This window comes from Aspergillus fijiensis (assembly GCF_003184825.1).
Source record: "Aspergillus fijiensis CBS 313.89 unplaced genomic scaffold BO72scaffold_13, whole genome shotgun sequence".
NCBI lineage: Eukaryota > Fungi > Ascomycota > Eurotiomycetes > Eurotiales > Aspergillaceae > Aspergillus > Aspergillus fijiensis.
In genome coordinates, this window is record NW_024468989.1 from 381,583 (window position 1) to 403,375 (window position 21,793).

Genomic DNA, 21,793 nt, shown 5'->3' on the forward strand with positions numbered 1-21,793 from the left:
TCCCTCCACTATCTTTCTTGACTCCGTCCCGCGGTGGAAATTAGACCCTTTCGTTGCGAGGCCGTTTTCCGCTCTCCACAAAAAAGTGCCTGGACAATGCGTTCTTGACGGAATCTAGCATCGTGGTCCCTCAGTTACACTCACCAGCTTCTGTCCAGTGTCTGTTCTCTTCCCTTCCTTCCTTTTTCCTTCCTGCCTGCCCACCTTCATTCATCACTTCTCCTTCTTGAAACTCCCTCCCCTCCCTCTCCCCGCCCCCCCTTTCTGCGTTCTATTTTTTCTCTAGGAAGAAACAGAACTCTCCTTTGCTCATACTTCCCCCCCACCCTCTCTCTACCCCCTCATTGTACGGGGAAGTTTCCAAGTGAAGCCGTGATTGTATCCCTGTGAAACATGTCTGCAACGTTTAGGGGGTGGAGACACGCGAACACTCATTATTTGACCCAAATCCTTCTCCCTTGTGTCGACTGGATCGACCAGTAGACCCTTTCTGCCTCCCTTGTGAAATCCTGTCCTCTTTTCTCAGTGACTGCTGTCAACACGTTGCTGCAACTTGATCACTTCCGGAACCTTAGCGACTGACCCAGCTGCCACCAACAAACCGCAGGCTGCCTGATATCATCGTCATTGCGGCAGTTGGAGCTAAAGCAGCCAAGTGACTTTTTTTTCGGCCTTACAGGGAAAAGAAAAGAGAGCTAAAAGATCCATCGCAATTTAAAACCTGTTTCCAAACGCGCGCCATCGGCTACTTGACGCAATTGACAGTCTTGCTCTGCGATTTCTCTGTGACCGTGTGACGCCAAAGAACATATGCCTGGGCAGCAATTGAGATACTACCACACTACCAGTATATCTACACTTCATAGATCAGCAGCGCAGAACGGGTTTCTTTCCCTTTCCCCCACACTTCGATCAACTACTACTTCTACTACCTTTGGCTCTTTCCCTTTGGTTCTCTGCCTATAATCGCAGTGGGACTCTTTCCCAGCCATGACCATGGAGACACCAGACATGATGTCTGCTGGCCAGCATGCAGCACCCATGAAATTTTCGCGATACCGAAGTGTACGAAAGGCGGCGACCAAACAGCCACCAGCATTACCACCACCGCCAACTGGAACGTCCAAATTCCACTCCCCGCCACCTCCACTTGCTCACCCGCCAATCGCTGCACTTCCGGCCTCGCTGTCGCATGACCATGCCGCCAACGCCGATGCCGCCGCCGCAAACAATAATAGCAGCACTGCTATTCAAAGAAGCATGTCGCGGTATCGTCGCAGAAACCCGCCGCCTACGCAGCAGCCCTCAGAGGCTACATCACAGCCTCCTTTGCCCACTTCTGCACCCGGCTATAAATCACAGGTAGCAAGCAATGGCACCTCGGTCTCGCAACCTCCGCAGGATCGACCCGAGGAAACAGAAATGGCTCGTATTCGACAAAAGTTGGCCCTAAGACTAGCCACCCGAGAAAAACGGGTCCCCGATGACAGCGAAGACGAAGATGCCGAGCGCCACAGACATCGACAGAATGCAATGGACCGTCTGACTGGAGGTGAGGATGTACCGACTTCCAACCCCTTCGAGACAATCACACGCGACAAGCCAGTCACGGAGGTGCGTGAAAAACGCGCAAACGGAGGAACGGCCGCGAGTCGCCGTACGAGTCGTGAACCCAAGCGACGATCCCTCAACATTGCGACTGCAAAGGCCACTCAAGTCAAAAGTTCCAAGGGCGATTCCTCCGCGAGTAGTCCGACCGAAGCTAGTCCTGTCGTCCAATTCCCCGACGCTCCTGTATCCGCCGTGAATGCACGGGAGCGTCGCGTTTTGGTCCAGTATAGAAAAACTTCAATGAAAGTCTGCGTCAATCCCTCGACATCCGCGCAAGATATCCTCGCCACTGGCATGACTTACATGGCTAAAGGGGAGGACCCCGGGAAGTTCATCTTGATGGAATCTTTCGCCGATTTGGGATTAGAGCGGCCGTTGCGTCGGTACGAATGCGTACGCGATGTGATGAACTCTTGGGCTCACGATGAGCAGAACTCATTGATCATCGTTCCTGCAGCCAGTCTCGATGCCCTTTCTCTGCTCGACGCTCAGAACGTGTCACTTAGCCAGCCTGCGGAGACGACGTTTTACTTGTATTACTCTCAGCGGCCCCGCAAATGGGACAAGCGATATGTTACTCTACGGCCAGATGGACAAATTACAATATCCAAGAAAGAAGGCCAGGAGCAAACAAACGTGTGCCACCTCTCCGACTTCGATATATATTCGCCAACAGCGAGCTCTTTGGCGAACAACGTCAAACCACCGAAGAAGTTCTGTCAAGCCATCAAGAGTCAGCAAAAATCGACGATGTTTTTATCGACCGAGAACTTCGTCCACTACTTCTCCACCAATGACCGAGACATGGCTGATAACTGGCAGAAGGCGGTCCAGACCTGGCGCAGCTGGTACCTGGTCACTATGCTTGGAGCAGGCAAGCCGTCGGAGACGGATAATGCCACATCCTCCGATGAATCGGTAGCAGCTGGGAAGCGGTTTCAGAAGCCTTTATTGAACCCTTTTGAAGAAGCCAGCAATGAGATCAAGGCGCCTGCCCTGCCTCTGGCAGAGCGCACGCAGCCTACAAAGGCCAAGGAATTGTTCTCCCATAAGAAAAGCATCCGCGAGCGTGGACCTCCTCCGACATCGTTTCCCAAACTTTTGACTGGGGAGGCTGATCTTGCTGCAGAGTCTTCTGATGAAGCTACTTTCTCAGCCAGTGGTCTCTTAGGGCGGACCTACACCATGCGCCAACGGGCCATGAAAGAGCGTGAAGAACAAGAAAAGCGCGACAATGAGGACCGCCTTCGTCAGGGCCTCGTGGGCACTATGGGTACCCGCCGTGTCAATACTGGTCCTAGTAGCCGGTCCAACACCATGACATCTACTCACGCACCAGACTTCAGCGCCGTGAAACGGTCTCAGTCCGTCAAAGCAAAGCCTCTAGTGGATTTGACCCCGGTTTATAGCGAACCCCCACAGCATATCCGCAAGGGAAGGGGAGTGACTGTTGACCCGGGCGTCCCCTTGATCGACGCAGCCACTGGCCCCGAAGTCCCAGGAGGCATTCAGATACCGTCGGCTACTACCTGGCGCCGGCCCCCAGTGCCCGCTGAACCGATGTCCGCCGTTGAACCCAGAACTCGTAAACGATCGAACACCGCGCGCAGTATCAATGGTCAACAACGTTACCACCACACCGCTCCTACCACCCCGATCTCTCCCGTGGACCTCGTTTCCGGCCGTGACGGCCCCTTCATACCCCATAGCCTACTGGCTCGCGCTCAACCGGCGCCCGCACCAGGTCCTCCCGTGGGCCATGGCGTGGCAACCGGAGATCGCAATGCCACTAAACCGATGCTGGATATGGCCCCCGAAAACCCTTTCGCCGAGGGAAGCTTGCTTCGGGGCTTGTAGCGGCAACACATACCACTATCCCACTACCATACAAATTACGATTTGAACGGCACTTGAGAATCACTTAGCAATGGCGTTAATACCCTTTCGGCTGGGACTTCGTGTTATCACAGCGATCTAGAATAGCATGGCTCGAACTTTGTGCCTCTTTATTGCCTAGTTCCAATATGCCTTCTGGTTTATGGTCTGAATTCATGGCATGGATTGTACTTCTATTTATATTTGATCATTATTTGACAATGCTGGTCTGGTGATCGGTGCAGGTCCTTACATCTCTATCCATTTATCATTCGATGTACTGAAGTTGAAACCATCCAATTGTTCTTAGCTTGACATGTTTCCAGGTTGAGTTTCATTCTCTTGATCGATGCCTACTCTTAAGACTTTTCTGCGGTTAACTTTCCATAAATCCCGACAGCCTTGATGGCTAGATTTTACACCTTGGAACATCGGGCAGACTATCTACTATTGGTATCATCTTCGAAGATGACGAAAACCTGAACTCGTGCTATCTTCTTGAGGGATGAGCCTACTAGTGCTTATATATTTACGGTGCGCGCAGACAGAAATTAAGTCAGAAAGATAAATAAATCAGAATTGGAGCAGACCACAACTACCAATTTGATAGTAGTATCAGATGCGAGCAATATATCAAGTTGATCTCTTGACTTGAGATACGATAATCAATTCTAGTCTCATATAAGGCCAAAAGTACTGTACTAGGTAGTGACATACTGGGGTCGTCACTGGGGTCAAGAACAATAGCGGTACACGTGAAGCCCTAGCCCTTATCGGGAGTTACCCGTTTGGGCTGTTTGTTTATCCAACGCCTCCTCCGTCCCCGTGACTGAACCTCCGCAACTGGAATAACAATCGCTGGCTCTTGATGATTATCATCGAGTCTGGCTCTTCAGAACACCGCCGCCAAACACGCCGATACGATCCTGGAACCGACCACACCGTGTCTGATTAACCTCCATGCCGCCGACCTAGAATGAATTTGTGACATTAATCGATTTCCTACTATAACCGACCGAAAAAATCTCAACAAGGTCTTGCCAGGCTTACCCCTCCCTCCCCCCACCGACCGAGCCACCATGCCTAGCAGAGTTCCCGCCCGTTCAACTTCTGCCTCGACGCGCAAGAACTCCGCGCAACCATCCGCGTCGGGGCGCGCAGCGTCGGTGACGCCTTCATTCGCCGTTCCCGATGAGCCCGCCTTGCCCGAGGCAGTTCCCACCCTGCGACGAGATATCTGTGCCATCTTCGCCGACGCCCAGCGCTCGACCACTGGACACCGAAAACTCGTGGTGCGCCTTCGCAAGCTCCAGGAAGCCTGCTGCGGGATCACGCAAAAGAGCTCAAAGAAGGATGGAAAGCGGGAACAGAGTCGTTCGGAGCTGGTCCTGCCGTCCGAGGAAACAATCCCCGAGAAAGAGTTCAACACAGAAGTCGGCCGCTGCGTGCTGCGCATTCTGCCTGTCAAGAAATCAGAGCCGGTAGGAGACCGGATCCTACGCTTCCTGGGCACATTCCTGCACCAAGCCTCCGAGAAAGACGCCGAGTTGTTTGCGTTGAACGAGGAGGAGGACGACGACCTCGAAAATGTAACAGAGACCCCGACTGCCCGCTTGACCACGACCTTGGTCAACCTCATCATACCCCTGTTGGTCGCGAAGGACAAGACCGTTCGGTTTCGCGCGACGCAGATCGTCGCGCATATCGTCAACTCGCTTGAAACGATCGATGACGACCAGTATCACGCTATCCGCCACGGCCTTCTGAAGCGCATCCGCGACAAGGAACCTGCTGTTAGAGTGCAGGCGGTGATGGGATTGGGTCGACTCGCCGGCAATGACGATGACGAGGACGATAACGATGAGAGTTCCCGAGCCATCCTGGAGAAATTGGTCGATATTATGCAGAATGATACCAGTGCCGACGTGCGGAAGACGCTGCTCATCAACCTACCGCTGGTCCCAGCCACCCTCAAGTATCTCCTCGAACGAGCCCGCGATCTCGACGCACCGACCAGACGAGCCGTGTATGCGCGTCTACTCCCTAGCCTCGGCGATTTCCGACATTTGTCGCTGTCAATGCGAGAAAAGTTGCTGCGCTGGGGCCTGCGCGATCGTGACGAAAGCGTCAGAAAAGCGACGGGCAAGTTGTTCTACGATCGGTGGATCGAGGACTGCGCGGGTACCAACAAGGATCCCGAAGCTGGACCCGTGGGCCAGCGTTCTCCTCCCGATACCTCGGCGCTTCTGGAGCTGTTAGAGAGAATCGATGTGGTCAACTCTGGTGTGGAGTCGGGGATTGCTCATGAAGCTATGCGTGGCTTCTGGGAAGGGCGCCCCGATTACCGAGAAGCCGTGGTCTTCGACGAGCCCTTCTGGGAATCTCTGACGGCAGAATCTGCTTTCCTCATCCGCTCATTCAACGACTTCTGTCGCGTCGAGAACGAGGGCAAGTATGACAAACTTGCCGATGAGAAGATACCCGAAGTTACGGCGCTGGCATTCTACCTACACAAATACATGACTAGCCTTCTGCAGAAGAAGAAGTCCGTCAAAGAGGCCGGCGATGCCAACGAGGACGATGCCGTTGAGAACGAATTTGTCGTGGAGCAGCTGCTGCATATTGCTATGACTCTCGACTACAGTGATGAAGTTGGCCGTCGAAAGATGTACTCTCTCTTGCGCGAGTCTTTGGCCGTGCCGGACTTGCCTGAGGAGTGCACCAAACTTACAGTCGAAACATTGCGGTTTGTCTGTGGACCGAATGCTGCTGCTGAGAACGAATTCTGCAGTGTTGTTCTTGAAGCTATTGCCGAGGTGCACGACACAATCACTACGGAGGACAGCTTTGTTTCTGCTAAGTCGGAAATCAGCGATGCCAGTTCGTCTCGCGCCCGATCGGAGACGCCCCAAACCGAAGATGAGAAGCCTTTCAACAAAGAGGAGGCTAAGGCGAAGGTTCTTCGCGAGATTGTGGTGAATATGAAGTGTCTTCATATTGCCCTCTGCATGCTGCAGAATGTCGAAGGAAGTCTTCAGGCCAATATGAACTTAGTAACCATGTTGAATAACCTGGTTGTCCCTGCCGTACGAAGTCACGAGGCTCCGATTCGTGAGAGGGGTCTCGAGTGCCTGGGACTTTGTTGCTTGCTGGACAAGGTAAGTTTTTCTTTCTGCATACCTGCGATAAACCTAGCTAATAAGTGCATGCAGACCCTGGCGGAAGAGAACATGACTCTGTTTATTCACTGTTACAGCAAAGGGCACGAACTGCTGCAAGTCACTGCCATCCACATCCTTTGCGACATGCTGGCTACGCATCCCACCTTGCTCACGCCCGTGACTCAAGCCGATGGAGAGACGGTAACACCGCCGGTCTTCCAAAAGCCGTTGCTGAAAGTCTTTGCCAGGGCATTGAAGTCCAGCTCCCCGAACAGCGTGCAGACGGCCGCCGCTACTGCCCTTTCCAAATTACTACTTACAAGCGCTTTCAACCCCGGCGGAGCCAATGTGTCGCCGGCCATTCAGGAGTACAACCAGGCTGCTATCGAGACACTTCTGCAGTCACTTGTTGTTTCCTTCTTCCACCCGCGCACGCGTGATAACCCAGCACTTCGACAGGCCCTGGCCTATTTCTTCCCCGTATACTGCCATTCTCGACTGGAAAACGCACAGTACATGCGCAGAGTGGCCGTGCCGGTCGTTCGGGCGACATTGAACGTCGCCGAAGAGTACTACTCGCTGGAAGCTGAGGAAGACAGCGATGGCGATATTGACGAGACAGTCGGACAAAGAGAGCTGAAGGCCCTCATGAGCGGTGTCCTGGGCATGTTGGCGGAATGGACCGATGAGCGGAGAGTCATTGGTTTGGGTGGAGAGAAGGTCCTTGCGGGCCAACCGACTAGCTCGACGGCATGTGGCTTCCTTCATCTGGAGCTGGTGAAGGATATCCTCGAGCGAGTGCTGGGGATCAGCACAGGCACCAATCGCTGCTCGAAGGAAGAGAAGAAGCTTCTCTTCTCCCTTCTCAGCAAACTCTACATTACAGCACCTGTGGTTCCCTCACGCTCGGGATCTCGTGCTCCCGAAGGCGAGGACCCATTGCGTTCCAGCGTGCGCAGCGCACAGCCGGAGATCTCTTCCGAGAACGCTGCCCTCGCTCAGGAAGTCAAGGAGCTGTTGGACGAGACGATCGAAGAGGGGCTGGCTGCCGAAGCCGCCAGCCGCAATGCCCTGGTCAAGGTGAAGAACTCGATACTCAAGCTATTAGCGGCTGCCAATGGTCGTCCTGCCAGTGTGAGGATGCGAGAAGGCGACGAAGGCGACAGCGATGTCATGAGCGTGCGATCGATGAGCGTGCGGTCCGGCAGCGTGCGGCCCTCGATCGAGCCGGGGGCGATGCGTCGAGGATTCTCGGTTGAGCCGAGCATCATTGAGGAGGAAGACGAGAACGAGGACAGTCACACGACGGTGATCAAGGCGGAAATTCGCGAGGAGTAATTTGTTGATTTCTGGTCTGGTTGGATTGGCGTTCTCGGATTTGCGTCGGCGGGGGGGCGGTTCCTTGGCTGGGTATCAGCATGCTGATGGAATTTATCATTTGTACTTAAGTGTTTCTCTTCTTTTTTCCTATTTCTATTTTTTTTTTTCGGTGACGAGTGTAAATAATGTAATGTTTGAACAGTGAAAATATTTCAGGTGACCTTTTTGGTTCTCTACTTGTTTATATGAGTTTCTGAATTGCGGGTGAAGCGGATAGTCTTATCCCGGATATGCTGGGAGCAGTGATCCTGAAAGCTCTGGTGAGTTGGTGGCCCATTCATCTCACAGTCCCTAAATTTGCTTGTGTCCGCCAGCGTCGGAAGTAATGTAAGCAAAGACCAAAGACCGCATGGCCCGGTCTCGAATTTCAAGACTGGGACCGGACCATTCCTAGGCCTGATTTTATATGTGATATGTAGGTGGCCGGCTATGTAAGCCAGCCGGCCAGCTTAACGATTATGTTACGCACCGATCGCTCACTAAACCCTTGAGCCTGAGACCCTGAGAAGGTCTTAGGGTGGCGCGAGACTTGGTCGATGTCAGGTAATTTCGAGCCGAGAACCTCCGACAGCCGTTCGCTACTTTATATTAATATATAGACCCTGTACTATCTTCTTGGTCTCTTACTAGTACATAATAGTATAGTATCTCATTTCCTTACCCTAGTGATGACACCTGCTCGAAAGGTGGAAGATGCTTTGATTCTCACTACGTGAGGCTAGCTGTTGAACTAGAACTAGCTCAGAAGAACCTAGGCGAGGCCGCAGGACCGCCGTCACCTATAACTTCCACATGTAATAAACATACCGGAGCGCAGCCGGAGTTCCATCTTGGCATCCTTGAAGGCTCCTAATATCCAACTACACGATGGCTATACAGGCTCGAGAAACGAGGATGAATGTAACCTTTCAAGATATTGATTGCCTTGTCTCGCCCCAGTGTGTGTGAGCGAAGGTATTTTGCTCCCGATATTGAGGGTATCCAGTAGCAACCAATACCCTACGGTAGCAAGACTAGGCGCCTCGTTTGCGCGGTCGCGGCGGCTCCCCTATTTGCACGTTTGTGCCGTCGTGAGTATTAAGCCGGTGAGAATTCTCAATTCTGCGGTACAGTGCAGTACTTTATACACATTTTTAATCAATTGGCCCGTCTACTCGCCGAGCGTTTACGAACCCACTATGCCTAGCCTACCGCCGCGACATTTGACTATTATCATGGTTTGAATGCTAGGCATCACTCTAACTGAGATTTACCTGAACCGTCAGGCTTTGAGTGAGTACGGAAATGGATAATTGTTTCATGGTTCGTAATAGACAACGAGAGGGTACAAGCAGGGATGTATAGCGCCCGATGTGTTGTTCGGTCTGTGTATATATACTTATTTTGCTTCTACCTATGCAGGATAAGCTTGGACGCGCGAACTCCTCCCGTCGAGGTAGCTATGATGCTGCGTGCTAAAGAGTTCTGGGACGAGAAAGAATTGCTAGATGGATCATACTAACCTCTTCTCCATGCACTTAGGATTTGGGACCAGGTTCAAACTCAATGTTTGTTAAGAGCGCGTTTGAGGTCGGATCCCTGCTCAAATTCGCGAGAGGCATTAGTGGTGCTGCCTCATTGGTACCCAGATAGGAAAGGGAGAAAGAAACTGTGGACTTGGAAGACCCCCCAAGTGAAAAGAGACGGACGGGGCGAAGACCCCAGAGATCAAGAAGAAAGGCCAAGTAAAGTTACCAGACAGACAGGCGCAGAGCAGAGCACTGAAAGACCCAGTTGTAAAATGCCCATGTATAATTTAACGATAAGAACATTGAGCCTGCAAACTATTCCAATTACACTATTTCTCAAAGTCCCCCGTCCAACCACTGTGTCAACGACATGGCAAATAGACATGAATTGTCTTTATCTCCGAGCCTGGCGTCGACTCTAAAAGTCCACATACCGCTCTTCAAGAACATTGCAGGAATCTGAAAATCTAGCAACATGTCACTGCGGCCGCTACTGGGTAGGTAATCAATTTGAATACCATTAGAATCGCGAATAAGAAAGTGAGCTGCATCGTTGATGGAAACAGTCTTTAAAGGCATTGTAAGGGACCTTGGTTCCATGTAGCTACCATCTGCATAGACAACAGAGGCGCTCACAGAGAGTGTCGCATCGACGAGGCCCTTATCAAAGAGTCCTCGTTCCTTCATTTTGGATCCAGATAGACGACCGCGCAGGTAGACGAAAAAGACGCGGTCGCTGTAGGATGTCAGGACGTCATCATTTCGAGGCGGATATTAAGGGGGATCTTACGCGATAATAGGCGTCGGGGCAACCTCAAGGAACTCGACGCTCAATAGCTGGTCTTCCTTTGGCACGATATCGTATGTAGCATCGTTGTTGCCGGGAACTTTGTCTTCTTGGACCATAACGTCCACGCCGACGAGAGGCTTTTGCTGTACGGGTTTGGCGATGCTATAAATGACTAGTACAGCGACACAAAGACAGAGCCAGTGTGGGATATTCGACTTTATTATCTACCGGTGGTATAGATGACATTGAAAATGGCTTTTGGTGCGAGAGGGGGGAAGTGTTCAGGCAGCGATGAACAAATGCTGGCTTTATGATAAATGACTGCCCAGTAGGTTGAGTAGCTTCCGGTCCGGTCGAGACCTGGGTGTCCTAGGGTGTGTGGTCCGCGCCACGCGGCGCAGGAACATGAGCGCGCTACAGCAGGTAAAATTTGGTACCTTACCCTGTATACCTCAATGCTACGATAAGCCTTGGCAAGGCTCTAAGTAGGTGCCCAGAAATTGATAAAATTAATTCTTTCTCGTACGTACAAGCACGTGGATAATGGTTGTAGCCTTCGTATTGCCTCCTGAGTTGGGTTCCAAACTATAGCCTACTAGGTAGCCCACTAGGCTGGCTATAGATTCGGATTTTGGTCTAGTAGTTGTAGCTGTTATATCACCTTTCGAGTTGGCGGCGGACTTATTATACGCAAGAAAGGGTAAAGATTCAGATTTTAGTCTAGTGATTGTAAATTTCTGTTAATGGGGTTTAGGGTACCTAGTAGATATAAGAAATAGTCACCATCATCGCCATATCTCCAGAGGTGCCACTCCCGACTTCTTTTGTACTTGGGTTATTCAATAGCACCATGCATCTGAAGTGTCTCTATCTTTGGGGCTTCTTCGCCGTCCCAGGCCTGGCAGATGATATCAACTTTGTTAACTATTGGAGGCAATGACGCAGGGTTATCAAAGTAATTCTCCCCATGCGTTGCTCTACATAGTGTAAAACTCTTACTGACGTCTGACTAATGGAATTTTGAACGACTGCATTTACAGAGCGTGATCTCCAGAAGACTGCCAGACCATGCTCAATACCCTCCAGCAGGAGATTGACAACGGAAATCTTCGTGATAAAGTCAACTACGCGATGTATCAAGTAGCACATGCAGGGCGGGGGGCCGGCGGCGCGAGCCCCCCGGAAAGCTTCCAAGTGTTTGCTCTCGAGTATTTCACCTTCTTCGACGATGCCCTGAATCCCATATGCAACAATTATACTTGGGCATATTTTCCATCATGGATGACCGACCAGCCACCCCTCACCCAGGAGCTCCGTCAGCAGCTCAATGATATGACCCGCAAGGTTAACGCGGTCATCAAACCGGCAGCTCAAGATCTTCAGAGAATGGGCGTCATATATGTGGACGGTCTCCAAGATGCTTACAACGGCCACCGCTTCTGCGAACCAGGGGCCACCAAAGAGCAGACGGAATACATTGTGTGGTTCTGGTCGCAATACAGCCATTTCGACACGCCCTCTGAAGGCCGCGCTGAGGATGACGTCGAGGCCACCATACGACCACCCTTTCCGGTACTCCGTTCGTTCCATCCTAAGGGCACGGCATATGCAGAGCACGCCACGGCGCTGTTTGCCGCCATAGCGGATAACAGAGCAGCGATTGCAACTGGCGGCGAAGGGCAGCAGATCGCGATTGCGGCGTATGTTAACCCCCCTTAGAGACCCGGTTTCGTGGGAACGAATCTTCGCATGCGACACCAAGAAGGTCAGCGTACTGATTGCTGATGTTTTGAACGGTCCAGATTATATGGTCGATACAGCCTGGAAATCGATGATTGATCAAGCTGCCAGTCAAGGCAAAAAGATCCTTGGCTATGTTCGGACTGGCTACCTTGGCGCAAGTCAACAGCAATTTACAATTCAACTAGGCTCGCATGACCTCGCAGACTGAGCTTCGCAAATTGAACAAGATGTTGACAAGTGGTCGAGCTATATGGCACCAGTCTCGGCGGTATCTCTTTTGATGAAGGCTGGCCAGAACGCAGTCGCAACAATATTTACGCAGATCTATACGCATACATCAATAATTATACGAAGCGGAAACACCCCGGCGTATATACAGTCCTCAATCCGGCTCATCAATCGCTCAATGCTTTGAAGACACTATGGATACGCTGTTGACATTCGAGAGCAGCTATGAGACTTGGATGAACTCGTTTGTACCTAATGATTGGATGCCAAAGGATCCGCGAAAGATATGGCATATCATCGACAAGGTACCACAGAATCAGACTGCAAGTGTTGCTGCCCTTGCGTCGAGCCGCAATGCAGGGTTGCTAGAAATTACCAATGATGATCAACCCAATCCCTACGATAATCTGCTCGACGAGGCTTACATACAAGTAGTTATCGGGGCCGTACCGGGTGGTAGGCCTTTTATTAATGGTCCGGTTAAAGTTATCAACTTCTACGTTGCTGGTCTTCCGAGTGATGTGGTTGTCTCTTCTACCGACTATAGCTCTGTTATCCTTATTTGGTCATCAGTTGCGGATGCTCTTAGCTATGCTGTGTATCAAAACGGTATACAGGTCCTAGAACTGCCACCTTATTAACCCAAGCTACCGTCGGCATGCTCGAGCCAGGAATATCTGGTATTGTCTTCGAGGTACGGTCGATTTCATCGTCAAACAGTGGAAGTAGCCAGCAGACGATTACAGCGAGCACGAAAAGCCTCCCGGAGGAGGGTACTATCGCCAATATGCGCTTTAAACGAATGGTAATACCGTGACCTACAAGGCCGATATCTTGGTCCTATACGCATTTGTGCAACTTTTCATCGGCATCAAACAACCCAGTTATAGCGGAGTCCATGGGTGGCCAGTTCATGTACCAGGTGTGGACGCTCAAGGTATCGCGTGGCATAAGATTGTCAACTACCTTATTAAAGGGAACGACGTTTACTTCGGCCTTTATGAATAAATACAGTAGCGCTTGGAACGATACTAGCAAAGCCAATGCGGATTGGACGTGGACCTCTATCGGAGAAGCAACTCAGTCTCAGGATGATTACACGTATACTAAGAGCGTTCCGCTCGCTGGTACTAATGCTGTAGCCAGCGAGTATGTGATACAGGGTTAAGGGTATGCCCCAATCAAGCATATATTCAAAGGGACCCTTTATTCCAACAGGGAATTGTGAAAGACCCGGAAGAAATTTATCTAAATGCATGAAGTAGCTAATGGACTTGCTACAGTAATGGGACTACTAGTAGCCAATACTAGTAGTTCTACCATTTGACCATGGATAATGGAAGAGTACCTACCGTACGGTAAGTATGGATGCAACTTTTCATGATTCGGAAGCGAGACCGGCGGGCGGTGGATCCGGGTAGCTTGTCAATTGGCTGATGCCGACGACTGTCTTTTGCTCTTTCTCTCTTTCTCTATCTCCTCTTAACTTCAATCAATGCCTTTCACTTCGATACCTTACACTGCAGTATTCAATGACAGTCATAGGGTCTGTCTGGACGAATCCGGCATCCTATATCGACATTGTGTGCTTTCAATTCTGTAGGGAAATGATATCCTCGAGTCGGATAAGCAGGCAGGCAGTAAGGCGTCAGTCAGGTTTACCCGCGTCCGTGGAAAGTCCCCGTGGGACAGAAGTACGATGGCTTCCGTAACTTAATCTTTTTTTTTTTTTTTTTGGCAATTCAACAGTTTTTTTTTTTTTCTGACAGTCGGTCAGTCTGCATGGGCAGGTTGATCGCCATTGGTTGGGTGTCCATAGCAGTGAATTCAAATTGTATCGACCTCAAGAGCTTAGGTAGGTAGGTACTAAGGTAGGTACGGAGCAGCGAGGATGTGAACGGTCTTCGGGGGTTATGGTGGTGAAGGCCGAAAGGATTGGTCATACAATCGATTATTATTCACTCACAGACAGAACTAGGGTGGTTTTCTAGGCAGAAAGAACCAAGACCCGACTGACTGACCCCCCCATCGATGTATCGACTAACTGACTGTTATAGGGGCCTTTCCCAGGAGACTCGATCTTGACATCCCGAGTCGACTAGTAAATAAGTTGACCTTGTAGAGCAGCACCATTGGAGTAAGAGAAATTGAATCCCTTATATTTGACTATCCCCATTCAATGGATTGCAACAATTCTCGACTTGACTTTGTAGTAGTGGTGGTGAAATAATGATTAGGGAGGAACTGGCGACCAGAGACCGAGGGAGTAGGTTTTCTTTTAATCTCGACGCTCCACCAAAAACGACATCCGGGCCTGGGGACTTTCTTTTTCCTTCTCTCTCTCCTCCTTCCTCGATCGCTCTCTCACTCTCACTCTTGCTCTCACTCTTACTCTCTCTCACTCTCTCTCTCTCTCTTCTTCTCCTCCTCTCCTCCTCCTTCCCTCCTCTCTCTTTCTCCCTCCTCCTCTTCCCGCCCGCGTGTCTTTTTTTCCCTTCCACGACGGTCATTTCTCCCCGAGTCGTGAAAATCGTGTCGCCTGCCGGTCCTTGCAGAGACACGTTTTTTTTTACCCTTTTCCTTCCCTTCTCCCCTTTCTCCGACCCGTCCGTGGTTCTTTCCCACACCCCCCCCCTCTCCACCACTTACCACCCCCTACTGCCCGCTCCGTTGGCGTGAGAGGCAGTGACCGACCCAACAACACCTTGAGCGATGGCCGCCGTATCAGCTCCCACTCCTAAGCTGGATCGCTACATTGTTATCCACGTCGCAACCACCTGCGATGAACATGGCGTCTACGTCACTAAGGATTCCGCCGAGGTGATTGAGTTGGGGTGGATCTTGTTGGATACCAAAACCTGCGAGGAGGTACGCATGAATCTTATTTGATTTTATCCCATCTCGCTCGAGTCTTTCTCGTCCAATTCCAGCCTTCTCGTTGCTGCGCCCCTCTTCGTTGGATTCCCCTCACTCTGATAACCCTTGCTCGATCGCTGCGTTGCTGCACCGTCCCTCAACCAACCCAATCCTACCGGTCTTTACTCGGACAAAACTAGTCTCCAATTCAACCATCATGTTTGCTGACTCGGCGTCTCCATTAGTTGCACCATGAGAGCGTACTCGTCAAGCCTGTCAACACCCCCATCACGCCTCTCTGTAGTAAGTCTACCCAATCAACTTCAGCCTTGTCCGCCAATTCCTCCTCCCCGTCAGCCTCGATTCCTTTCCCTTTCCCTTTCCCTGCCCTCTCGGATACATCGGTTCGTTGGTTCAATGGCTGACGTTTCTCGACAGCGAGCCTGACAACTTTAACATGGGAGCATGTTCGCTCCGCAGGTACATTCCGCGATGCTATCAGCCGCTTCGACGCCTTCGCCCAGGAACACCTCGTCAACAAGAATCTCGAATTCGCCTTCGTGACATTGGACTCGTGGGATCTCCGTGTTCAGCTGCCTCGTGAGGCCCGTGACAAGGCCGTCGTGCTCCCCGCATACCTCCAACACTCGCGGACGTTCGACCTCCGGACCGAGTATCAGCGATGGCAGACTCACCACCCGGAGTCTCTGCCCTTCGGCCCCAGCTCTCTCTCCAACATCTGCGCCGCTCTCGAAGTCGAACCCGTGCAGTCCTCCGCCCCCATCAAGCATAACCTCCCATTCCACTTGCAGGCTTTGGCCCCCGCATCGCCGCGGAGAGCTATGGAAGAAGCCATTACGCTGGCCCGGGTGCTCCGTGGCCTGATCCGGAAGTCTCAGCCTCCGCACGAACATCCCGAGATCTTGACTCGCCCTATGGACGCCAGGGCCGATGTCCGGGCGTTTTTGACCGAGCGCAGCAAGGTGCTCCACCTGAGCGGTCTACCCCACGATACTACGCAGTCGGAGCTGGAGAGTTGGTTTACCCAGTTCGGTGGACGTCCTATCGCTTTCTGGACTCTCCGCACTCCTGACCAGCACAAGCCCACCGGCACTGGATTTGCGGTCTTCTCGTCTCACGAAGAGGTAAGAATGGGAATTACGCACATGTCACACCGCTTGTCTAATCATCATTCCCCAGGCCGCTGAAAGTCTGTGCATGAACGGTCGTGCTCTCAACGAAAAAGCCATTGAGGTCTCTCCTTCCTCCAGCCGCGTTCTCGACCGTGCTGCTGAAATCCTGACGCCCTTCCCCCCCTCGAAGAACCGCCCCCGTCCTGGCGACTGGACCTGCCCTTCATGCGGTTTCTCCAACTTCCAGCGCCGCACCGCCTGTTTCCGCTGCTCCTTCCCCGCCATGGCCGCTGCCCCTGATCCGATGGGCTACGGTTACGGCTACGCTCCCCCTTCCATGATGCCTCCTCACATGGGCCACGGGGGTCACGGCATGGGCCACTCCCGCGGTATGGGCGGCAATGGTGGTGTGGTTCCATTCCGTGCTGGTGACTGGAAATGTGGATCCGAGGGTTGTGGTTACCACAACTTTGCTAAGAACATCAACTGTCTCCGTTGCGGTGCGCCTCGGTCTGGCGCTGCTGTCGTCGCCGACTCGGCTTTCCCCTCCCCAATGGACCCTCCCACTGGCTTCGGCATGGGTCCTAACTCCATGACGAGCACCCCCGCTCCCGGAGGCTTCACTGGATCGGCCGGTGGCTTCGGTGGCTTCAGCCAGCAGTTTGGTGCTCCCCCGAACAACTATGCCCTGCCCTCAGGCTTAAACAGCACCCCCAGCGGCTACGCTCCCATGGGCCAGATGAATGCCGGCTACGGTTCCTCGAACACCTCCCACTCCGCGGCTTCATTTTCTAACCCCGCCGCTCAGGCCGCTTTCACCGGTGCGGATCATACCACTTCCACGAGCGCGTCCAACGGCGCGTTCTATGGCAATGACGGTGCGAGCGACCCCTTTGCCTTTCTCTCCACCGGTCTTGGAGGATTGACTGTGGGCGAGGATGGCCACTCTCGTCGCAACGGAGCTGGTGCCAACAAGTCCCCGGCTTAAACGGCCCGGAGGCATTCATTTGTCATTTTCTTTTCTACGGTTGTTCCTCACGTTTTTTGTCCATATGAAGGTCTGGAATATGTTGGTATATGTGACGGTTGATATTCGTTGATGCGCATTTGTATAAGGAATTCTGCAGTTCTGGTGCATTCGGTTGGGAGGAGCAGGCCGGTAGCGTGTCGTCGTTTCAACGGGTTTGATCCTTTTTGTTTCGCCTGGTCTCGTTGCAGACCTTATCACAGACATTTTTTTCGGTATGTCTTACTATTTGCGCCATTGAAAGCGATGTTTGAGGATATAGAAGCCGGTCCTGGTAGGGTTGACGCTTCTGTCCACGGGAGTTTGCTGCGTCTTCATCGGCCGGGAGGCATTATATTTACCCCCCCAGAGATTCTCCGACGCTTTGGAATTCACGTGTGAAATCCGCTGGCACTTCGTGCGATTGTTTATTTCTGCTATGGGAAAACCTTCCGAGGTAGGCTTCGCCGGAGGTGGTGGCCGACTGGATGTGGATTGTGCTCGAGCATGGCATTGCATTCTAGATTTTGTCTTTCTTATTGGTTTTCCGCATTCATCTGCGCTCTTCGACAAGCGGGTTCATTGGAGAAACACAGGTATTGAATCACACGGGTTGGGATACAATGGAACGGACTCTCTTGGGGGTGTTGGGGTTGGGGTATTCCTTTTGAGTCAGCAAAATCTTCATTCAACCAGCGAAGGTCGATTGGGAGTCGTGACGTGCGACCAGAATGTTCTGAATGTCCATAATTGTCTTGTCATTTTATTGTTCTCTACATATTGATGATTTAAAAGTCTGCTCTATCGTTCGATTATCTGTGGTGACCTGTAGTACAGTGACCTGCAGTCTAGCGAGTCAGTAGGAATGATTCCAGGTCATGAAACTTATAAAAGATTGTTGTCACGAACATTGAGGGCTGCTGTGTTGATGCCGGCTCAGGCAACGGAGGTAAGCGTCATAGTCCGGCTAGCCGCGCGCCTAGCGCTTGGGAGCTCTGAAGGCAGCGGCGGGACTCGCGTCCACCTCCATCTGTCATCGCCCAGGCCGGAGACCCTCAGCCAGCTCTTTACGACCCCAGACCACTAATTGCATCTTTTCGCGATTCGTTTTTCTCCTTCTCCTCCATTATATCCGATAATCTTGCCTCCAGTGCTTGTTGCCCATCATGTCTGGCTACGATCGAGCTCTTTCAGGTAAGCCAGATCCGACCGAACCTAGCTTAGCTGAAGCTCCTACATCATCGACCCGAGGGGACTAGGAGCAAGTGAAGATGGATTGCTAATTAATAACAGTATTCAGGTATGGCGACTATGATACTACTTACCAGAACCGTGATTAACGATCGTCATCAGCCCTGACGGGCACGTCTTCCAGGTGGAATATGCCATGGAAGCTGTTAAGAGAGGTACGTACCTCCACCTCCTCCCCTCAGCCATTTCCTACGGCCAACACCTCAACCTCATCCTTCCGACATCCCCCCCCGCCCCACGGGCCCCTGTCTTTCACTCTGTACAGCATACTAACGCATGTTACCCAAACCGGACAGGTACCTGCGCCGTCGGCGTAAAAGGCAAGGACGTGGTTGTGCTCGGCTGCGAGAAGCGCTCGGCTCTCAAGCTCCAAGACACGCGGATCACCCCATCGAAGATCGCTATGGTCGATAACCACGCCGTGCTGGCGTTCGCCGGCCTGAACGCCGACGCCCGGATTCTGATCGACAAGGCCCGCCTGGAGGCCCAATCGCACCGCTTGACCGTCGAGGACCCCGTCACCATCGAATACATCACCAAGTACATCGCCGGGGTGCAGCAGCGGTACACGCAGAGTGGAGGTGTGCGGCCCTTCGGCATCAGTACGTTGGTGGTGGGCTTCGATCCCAACGACCGCACGCCGCGGCTGTACCAGACGGAGCCGTCGGGAATCTATTCGGCCTGGTATGTTTTTCTTTCTTTCTCTTTTCTTCTTGGTTTGCGTGGTGAACCGGCCATGGATGAGAAGGAAGTCAAACGGTCTTGGCTAATTATGTCCTGATGGATACAGGAAAGCCAACGCCATCGGCCGCTCCAGCAAGACCGTCCGCGAGTTCCTCGAACGCAACCACCAGGATGACATGGACCGCGAACAGACCATCCAGCTCACCATCAAGTCCCTGCTGGAGGTGGTGCAGACGGGCGCCAAGAACATCGAGGTCGCCATCATGGCGCCCGGCCAGGCGATCGAGATGCTGCCGGACGACCAGATCGAGGCGTACGTCAAGAGCATAGAGACGGAGAAGCAGGAGGAGGCCGCCAAGAAGAAGACGGCCCGCGGCGGGACTACGACGGCGGCGATCCTCACTCGCCCTGGCGGTGGTGAGACCGGCGAGTCGTCTTGATTTGGGAGAAATCTAGATGAGAGAGAATGAAAGACAATAACAATAGTGGTTTTACTTTATCCCCTCAGCGCTGTGCTATGTTCGAACCAATGAAATACTGTGTCATGAAAGGTCGATTGTTTCTTCCGGTAGTGTAGTCTATAAGGTTGGAAGGAAGTATGAACAAGACGAGAGAAGTATACAACCCACCCTCAACACCAATTCGAATTAAGATAAACAAACAGAAAGAAAGAAAAGAAATGTAGCATGAAATCGTAAATCTTCGTAAAAAAGGAGACCCCTGCTTTGCCTTGGGCCCAGACAGGCAGAAGCGAAATCTACTTCTAACCCAACCGATCCGAGATATCCTTGAAATTGAAGATAGATTTCTCCTGGTGCCCACGAACCCGATCATCTTTGAGCATTCTACGTGAAGCATTATGCGTTAGCTTAAATCCAATCAAGCTTTTTTTGTTTGGGTTGCTTCAGTCTTCCACCAATCCCCCTTCCCCCCTTTCCCCTCCATCTCATTTCCGACTGGAGTGGGGCCCAAAAAAAGCCACCTGCCCTCCTAAGGAAAGGAGGGAAAGGGGAAAAAAAGAAAGGGAGATTATAGGGTGGAGGGAAGACTGAACAACTGACAGCACGGAATAAGAGAAGGAAAATCATACCTCGAATCCACCCGCGCATCCTCGCCTTCCACGTGTAGCGTCGGCGTCGGCGTCACGGCCTCGATCACAAAGTGGTTGTCGCAGTGGGGACAGTATTCGTCACTGGGTTGCGAGGATATTCGTTAGAGTTACGTGTTTTCTTTTTTTTTTTTCCCACACCCGGTGATTTATGAAAGGACAGACACACCTCTCGTCGAATTCGGCGGTGTCCTTGCGGAAGCATTTTTTGCATTTTTTGCAGGCGAAGACCTGTTTTCCCCCAGTTGTTGTTAGTGTTTGGTTGGGTAGGGGGTTGAGGAGTGAGTGTTCGTGGTGGTGGTGGTGTGGGATTTGGGCGTGCTTTGTGCTTTGTGCTTTGTTTTGGGTACGAGGGATTGAGGGGACGTAGGGTGTAAGGTGTAGTGTGTGGTGTATGTATCGCCAACGGTGTAGAGGTGAGCACCAGGCGAGGAGGGGCTGTATGTACCATCTCACTGGCTTTCTGGAGGGGATGTCTTTCGGTCTCTTGGTGGCATTCGGCGCAATCGAACCATTTCTTGCCTGTTGATTTCCCATGGTTCCTTAGTTTCAGAGTCGGAATGAAGCAATGAGGGTGAGGCAGCGAGATGATCGGGCTTACAGCAAGGGGATCGGATTGCTACTTGAGCGTTGAGGACGTGTTTGCTATAGTCGGTCGAGAGATGAGGTTATTACTTGCGGTTGCGGGCTGCGGGCTGCGGGCCTGCGGGCTGCTTCCTTACCACATGGTTGTTCTGATTGTCGATGACCCGGTGAGGGCTGTCTGGGCTTTGAAGTTGGAGTTCTGGAGGTGTTGCTGAAATGCTAAGTAAAGGACTGTTCTATTTCTATATCGGATCGTGCCGGTTGGAACTGGAGCTGAGGCGGAATAATGAAGCCGAATGTAGAAGACGCGGAGGGGGGAGAGAAGGGAGGCTAAAAATAAAAAAAGAAGCCAATAAATGACGGATCCAAACCGCCGGCTGTCATTCCGCCTGCCCGCCATTCTTCCTCTACTTACTATGGACTAGGCATTCGTCTCAACTTCAACTACTGTACTTCCTTCTTCGAACTTCACTCGACGCGACTCTACTCTACCCCGAGCTCTTGTTTGTGGTTCACTGTGCACTACTGGAGACTACACCCTAGTCTTGCAGTGTCGAGTCCTCATCTCCTTTCCCTTCCTCTTCTTTGTCGATCCACCCGAGGTATTCGTTCTATTTGGTTGCCTCGAGTCGTTGTCTTCCGTTGTGCTTCTCCCCTCCCCTCCCCCCCACTCTCTCGAACTCTCCCTCCTTCCTCTGCTTCTCTCCTCCCCTCCATTCCTTCACCATCAATTTAATTTCCTCCGAGATACACACTCTCTCATATACTCTTTTCCGCCGAATTGTCTGTGGCGAGTCACAACCACACGTCTGGGTTTTGTTCTCATCCTTCCTCGAATCCCCCCCCTCCTCCTCTTTCCCCCCTGCTGTTCCTC

The 21,793-nt window shown here is 52.0% G+C and overlaps 8 protein-coding genes across 8 annotated transcripts; 5 read left to right on the forward strand and 3 right to left on the reverse strand.

Annotated features, from left to right (window-relative positions):
- Nucleotides 1-1,014: 1,014 nt before the first annotated feature.
- Nucleotides 1,015-3,468, forward strand: BO72DRAFT_457093 (uncharacterized protein; the record flags this gene model as incomplete). Its single annotated transcript, XM_040946313.1, has 1 exon — nt 1,015-3,468. The coding sequence occupies one exon, from the start codon at nt 1,015-1,017 to the stop codon at nt 3,466-3,468; it is 2,454 nt and encodes an 817-aa protein (XP_040803436.1).
- An 856-nt stretch (nt 3,469-4,324) lies between these two features.
- Nucleotides 4,325-8,167, forward strand: BO72DRAFT_446241 (condensin subunit YCG1). The gene is made up of 2 exons (XM_040944246.1): nt 4,325-6,644; nt 6,699-8,167. Exons 1-2 carry the CDS (start codon nt 4,566-4,568, stop codon nt 7,983-7,985), a joined length of 3,366 nt encoding a protein of 1,121 aa, XP_040803437.1. The 5' UTR covers nt 4,325-4,565; the 3' UTR covers nt 7,986-8,167.
- Nucleotides 8,168-9,616: 1,449 nt separating this feature from the next.
- On the reverse strand, nt 9,617-10,638 carry BO72DRAFT_526081 (uncharacterized protein). Its single transcript, XM_040950001.1, has 2 exons — nt 10,326-10,638; nt 9,617-10,271 (listed from the first exon to the last, which is right to left on the reverse strand). Exons 1-2 carry the CDS (start codon nt 10,439-10,441, stop codon nt 9,872-9,874), a joined length of 516 nt encoding a protein of 171 aa, XP_040803438.1. The 5' UTR covers nt 10,442-10,638; the 3' UTR covers nt 9,617-9,871.
- A 755-nt stretch (nt 10,639-11,393) lies between these two features.
- BO72DRAFT_494290 (uncharacterized protein) lies at nt 11,394-12,044 on the forward strand (the record flags this gene model as incomplete). Its single annotated transcript, XM_040948448.1, has 1 exon — nt 11,394-12,044. One exon carries the CDS (start codon nt 11,394-11,396, stop codon nt 12,042-12,044), a length of 651 nt encoding a protein of 216 aa, XP_040803439.1.
- A 2,580-nt stretch (nt 12,045-14,624) lies between these two features.
- Nucleotides 14,625-17,281, forward strand: BO72DRAFT_44189 (putative RNA binding protein (Arp)). The gene is made up of 4 exons (XM_040943488.1): nt 14,625-15,164; nt 15,398-15,455; nt 15,591-16,297; nt 16,353-17,281. Exons 1-4 carry the CDS (start codon nt 15,009-15,011, stop codon nt 17,271-17,273), a joined length of 1,842 nt encoding a protein of 613 aa, XP_040803440.1. The 5' UTR covers nt 14,625-15,008; the 3' UTR covers nt 17,274-17,281.
- On the reverse strand, nt 17,185-17,624 carry BO72DRAFT_44338 (uncharacterized protein). The gene has a single exon (XM_040943558.1). It carries the CDS (start codon nt 17,517-17,519, stop codon nt 17,289-17,291), a length of 231 nt encoding a protein of 76 aa, XP_040803441.1. The 5' UTR covers nt 17,520-17,624; the 3' UTR covers nt 17,185-17,288.
- A 711-nt stretch (nt 17,625-18,335) lies between these two features.
- pre6 (proteasome core particle subunit alpha 4) lies at nt 18,336-19,840 on the forward strand. Its single transcript, XM_040944247.1, has 5 exons — nt 18,336-18,485; nt 18,585-18,591; nt 18,645-18,697; nt 18,839-19,226; nt 19,333-19,840. The coding sequence occupies exons 1-5, from the start codon at nt 18,458-18,460 to the stop codon at nt 19,664-19,666; spliced, it is 810 nt and encodes a 269-aa protein (XP_040803442.1). The 5' UTR covers nt 18,336-18,457; the 3' UTR covers nt 19,667-19,840.
- BO72DRAFT_446245 (CHY zinc finger protein) lies at nt 19,778-21,239 on the reverse strand. Its single transcript, XM_040944248.1, has 6 exons — nt 21,057-21,239; nt 20,936-20,979; nt 20,783-20,856; nt 20,504-20,565; nt 20,317-20,418; nt 19,778-20,071 (listed from the first exon to the last, which is right to left on the reverse strand). Exons 1-6 carry the CDS (start codon nt 21,059-21,061, stop codon nt 19,990-19,992), a joined length of 369 nt encoding a protein of 122 aa, XP_040803443.1. The 5' UTR covers nt 21,062-21,239; the 3' UTR covers nt 19,778-19,989.
- Nucleotides 21,240-21,793: the final 554 nt, after the last annotated feature.

What these genes read in the sequence shown, in the direction of transcription:
- BO72DRAFT_446241 (XM_040944246.1), top strand. Translation starts at nt 4,566, where the DNA reads ATGCCTAGCAGAGTTCCCGCCCGTTCAACTTCTGCCTCGACGCGCAAG. An exon ending in TTTGTTGCTTGCTGGACAAG is followed by an intron (nt 6,645 to 6,698) that starts GTAAGTTTTTCT and finishes AAGTGCATGCAG; the next exon opens with ACCCTGGCGGAAGAGAACAT.
- BO72DRAFT_526081 (XM_040950001.1), bottom strand. Translation starts at nt 10,441, where the DNA reads ATGGTCCAAGAAGACAAAGTTCCCGGCAACAACGATGCTACATACGAT. An exon ending in GCCCCGACGCCTATTATCGC is followed by an intron (nt 10,272 to 10,325) that starts GTAAGATCCCCC and finishes GACATCCTACAG; the next exon opens with CGACCGCGTCTTTTTCGTCT.
- BO72DRAFT_44189 (XM_040943488.1), top strand. Translation starts at nt 15,009, where the DNA reads ATGGCCGCCGTATCAGCTCCCACTCCTAAGCTGGATCGCTACATTGTT. An exon ending in ATACCAAAACCTGCGAGGAG is followed by an intron (nt 15,165 to 15,397) that starts GTACGCATGAAT and finishes CGTCTCCATTAG; the next exon opens with TTGCACCATGAGAGCGTACT. An exon ending in TCTTCTCGTCTCACGAAGAG is followed by an intron (nt 16,298 to 16,352) that starts GTAAGAATGGGA and finishes ATCATTCCCCAG; the next exon opens with GCCGCTGAAAGTCTGTGCAT.
- BO72DRAFT_44338 (XM_040943558.1), bottom strand. Translation starts at nt 17,519, where the DNA reads ATGTCTGTGATAAGGTCTGCAACGAGACCAGGCGAAACAAAAAGGATC.
- pre6 (XM_040944247.1), top strand. Translation starts at nt 18,458, where the DNA reads ATGTCTGGCTACGATCGAGCTCTTTCAG. An exon ending in CATGGAAGCTGTTAAGAGAG is followed by an intron (nt 18,698 to 18,838) that starts GTACGTACCTCC and finishes CAAACCGGACAG; the next exon opens with GTACCTGCGCCGTCGGCGTA. An exon ending in TCGGGAATCTATTCGGCCTG is followed by an intron (nt 19,227 to 19,332) that starts GTATGTTTTTCT and finishes TGATGGATACAG; the next exon opens with GAAAGCCAACGCCATCGGCC.
- BO72DRAFT_446245 (XM_040944248.1), bottom strand. An exon ending in ACCGCCGAATTCGACGAGAG is followed by an intron (nt 20,419 to 20,503) that starts GTGTGTCTGTCC and finishes CTCGCAACCCAG; the next exon opens with TGACGAATACTGTCCCCACT. An exon ending in GATGCGCGGGTGGATTCGAG is followed by an intron (nt 20,072 to 20,316) that starts GTATGATTTTCC and finishes TGCTTCACGTAG; the next exon opens with AATGCTCAAAGATGATCGGG.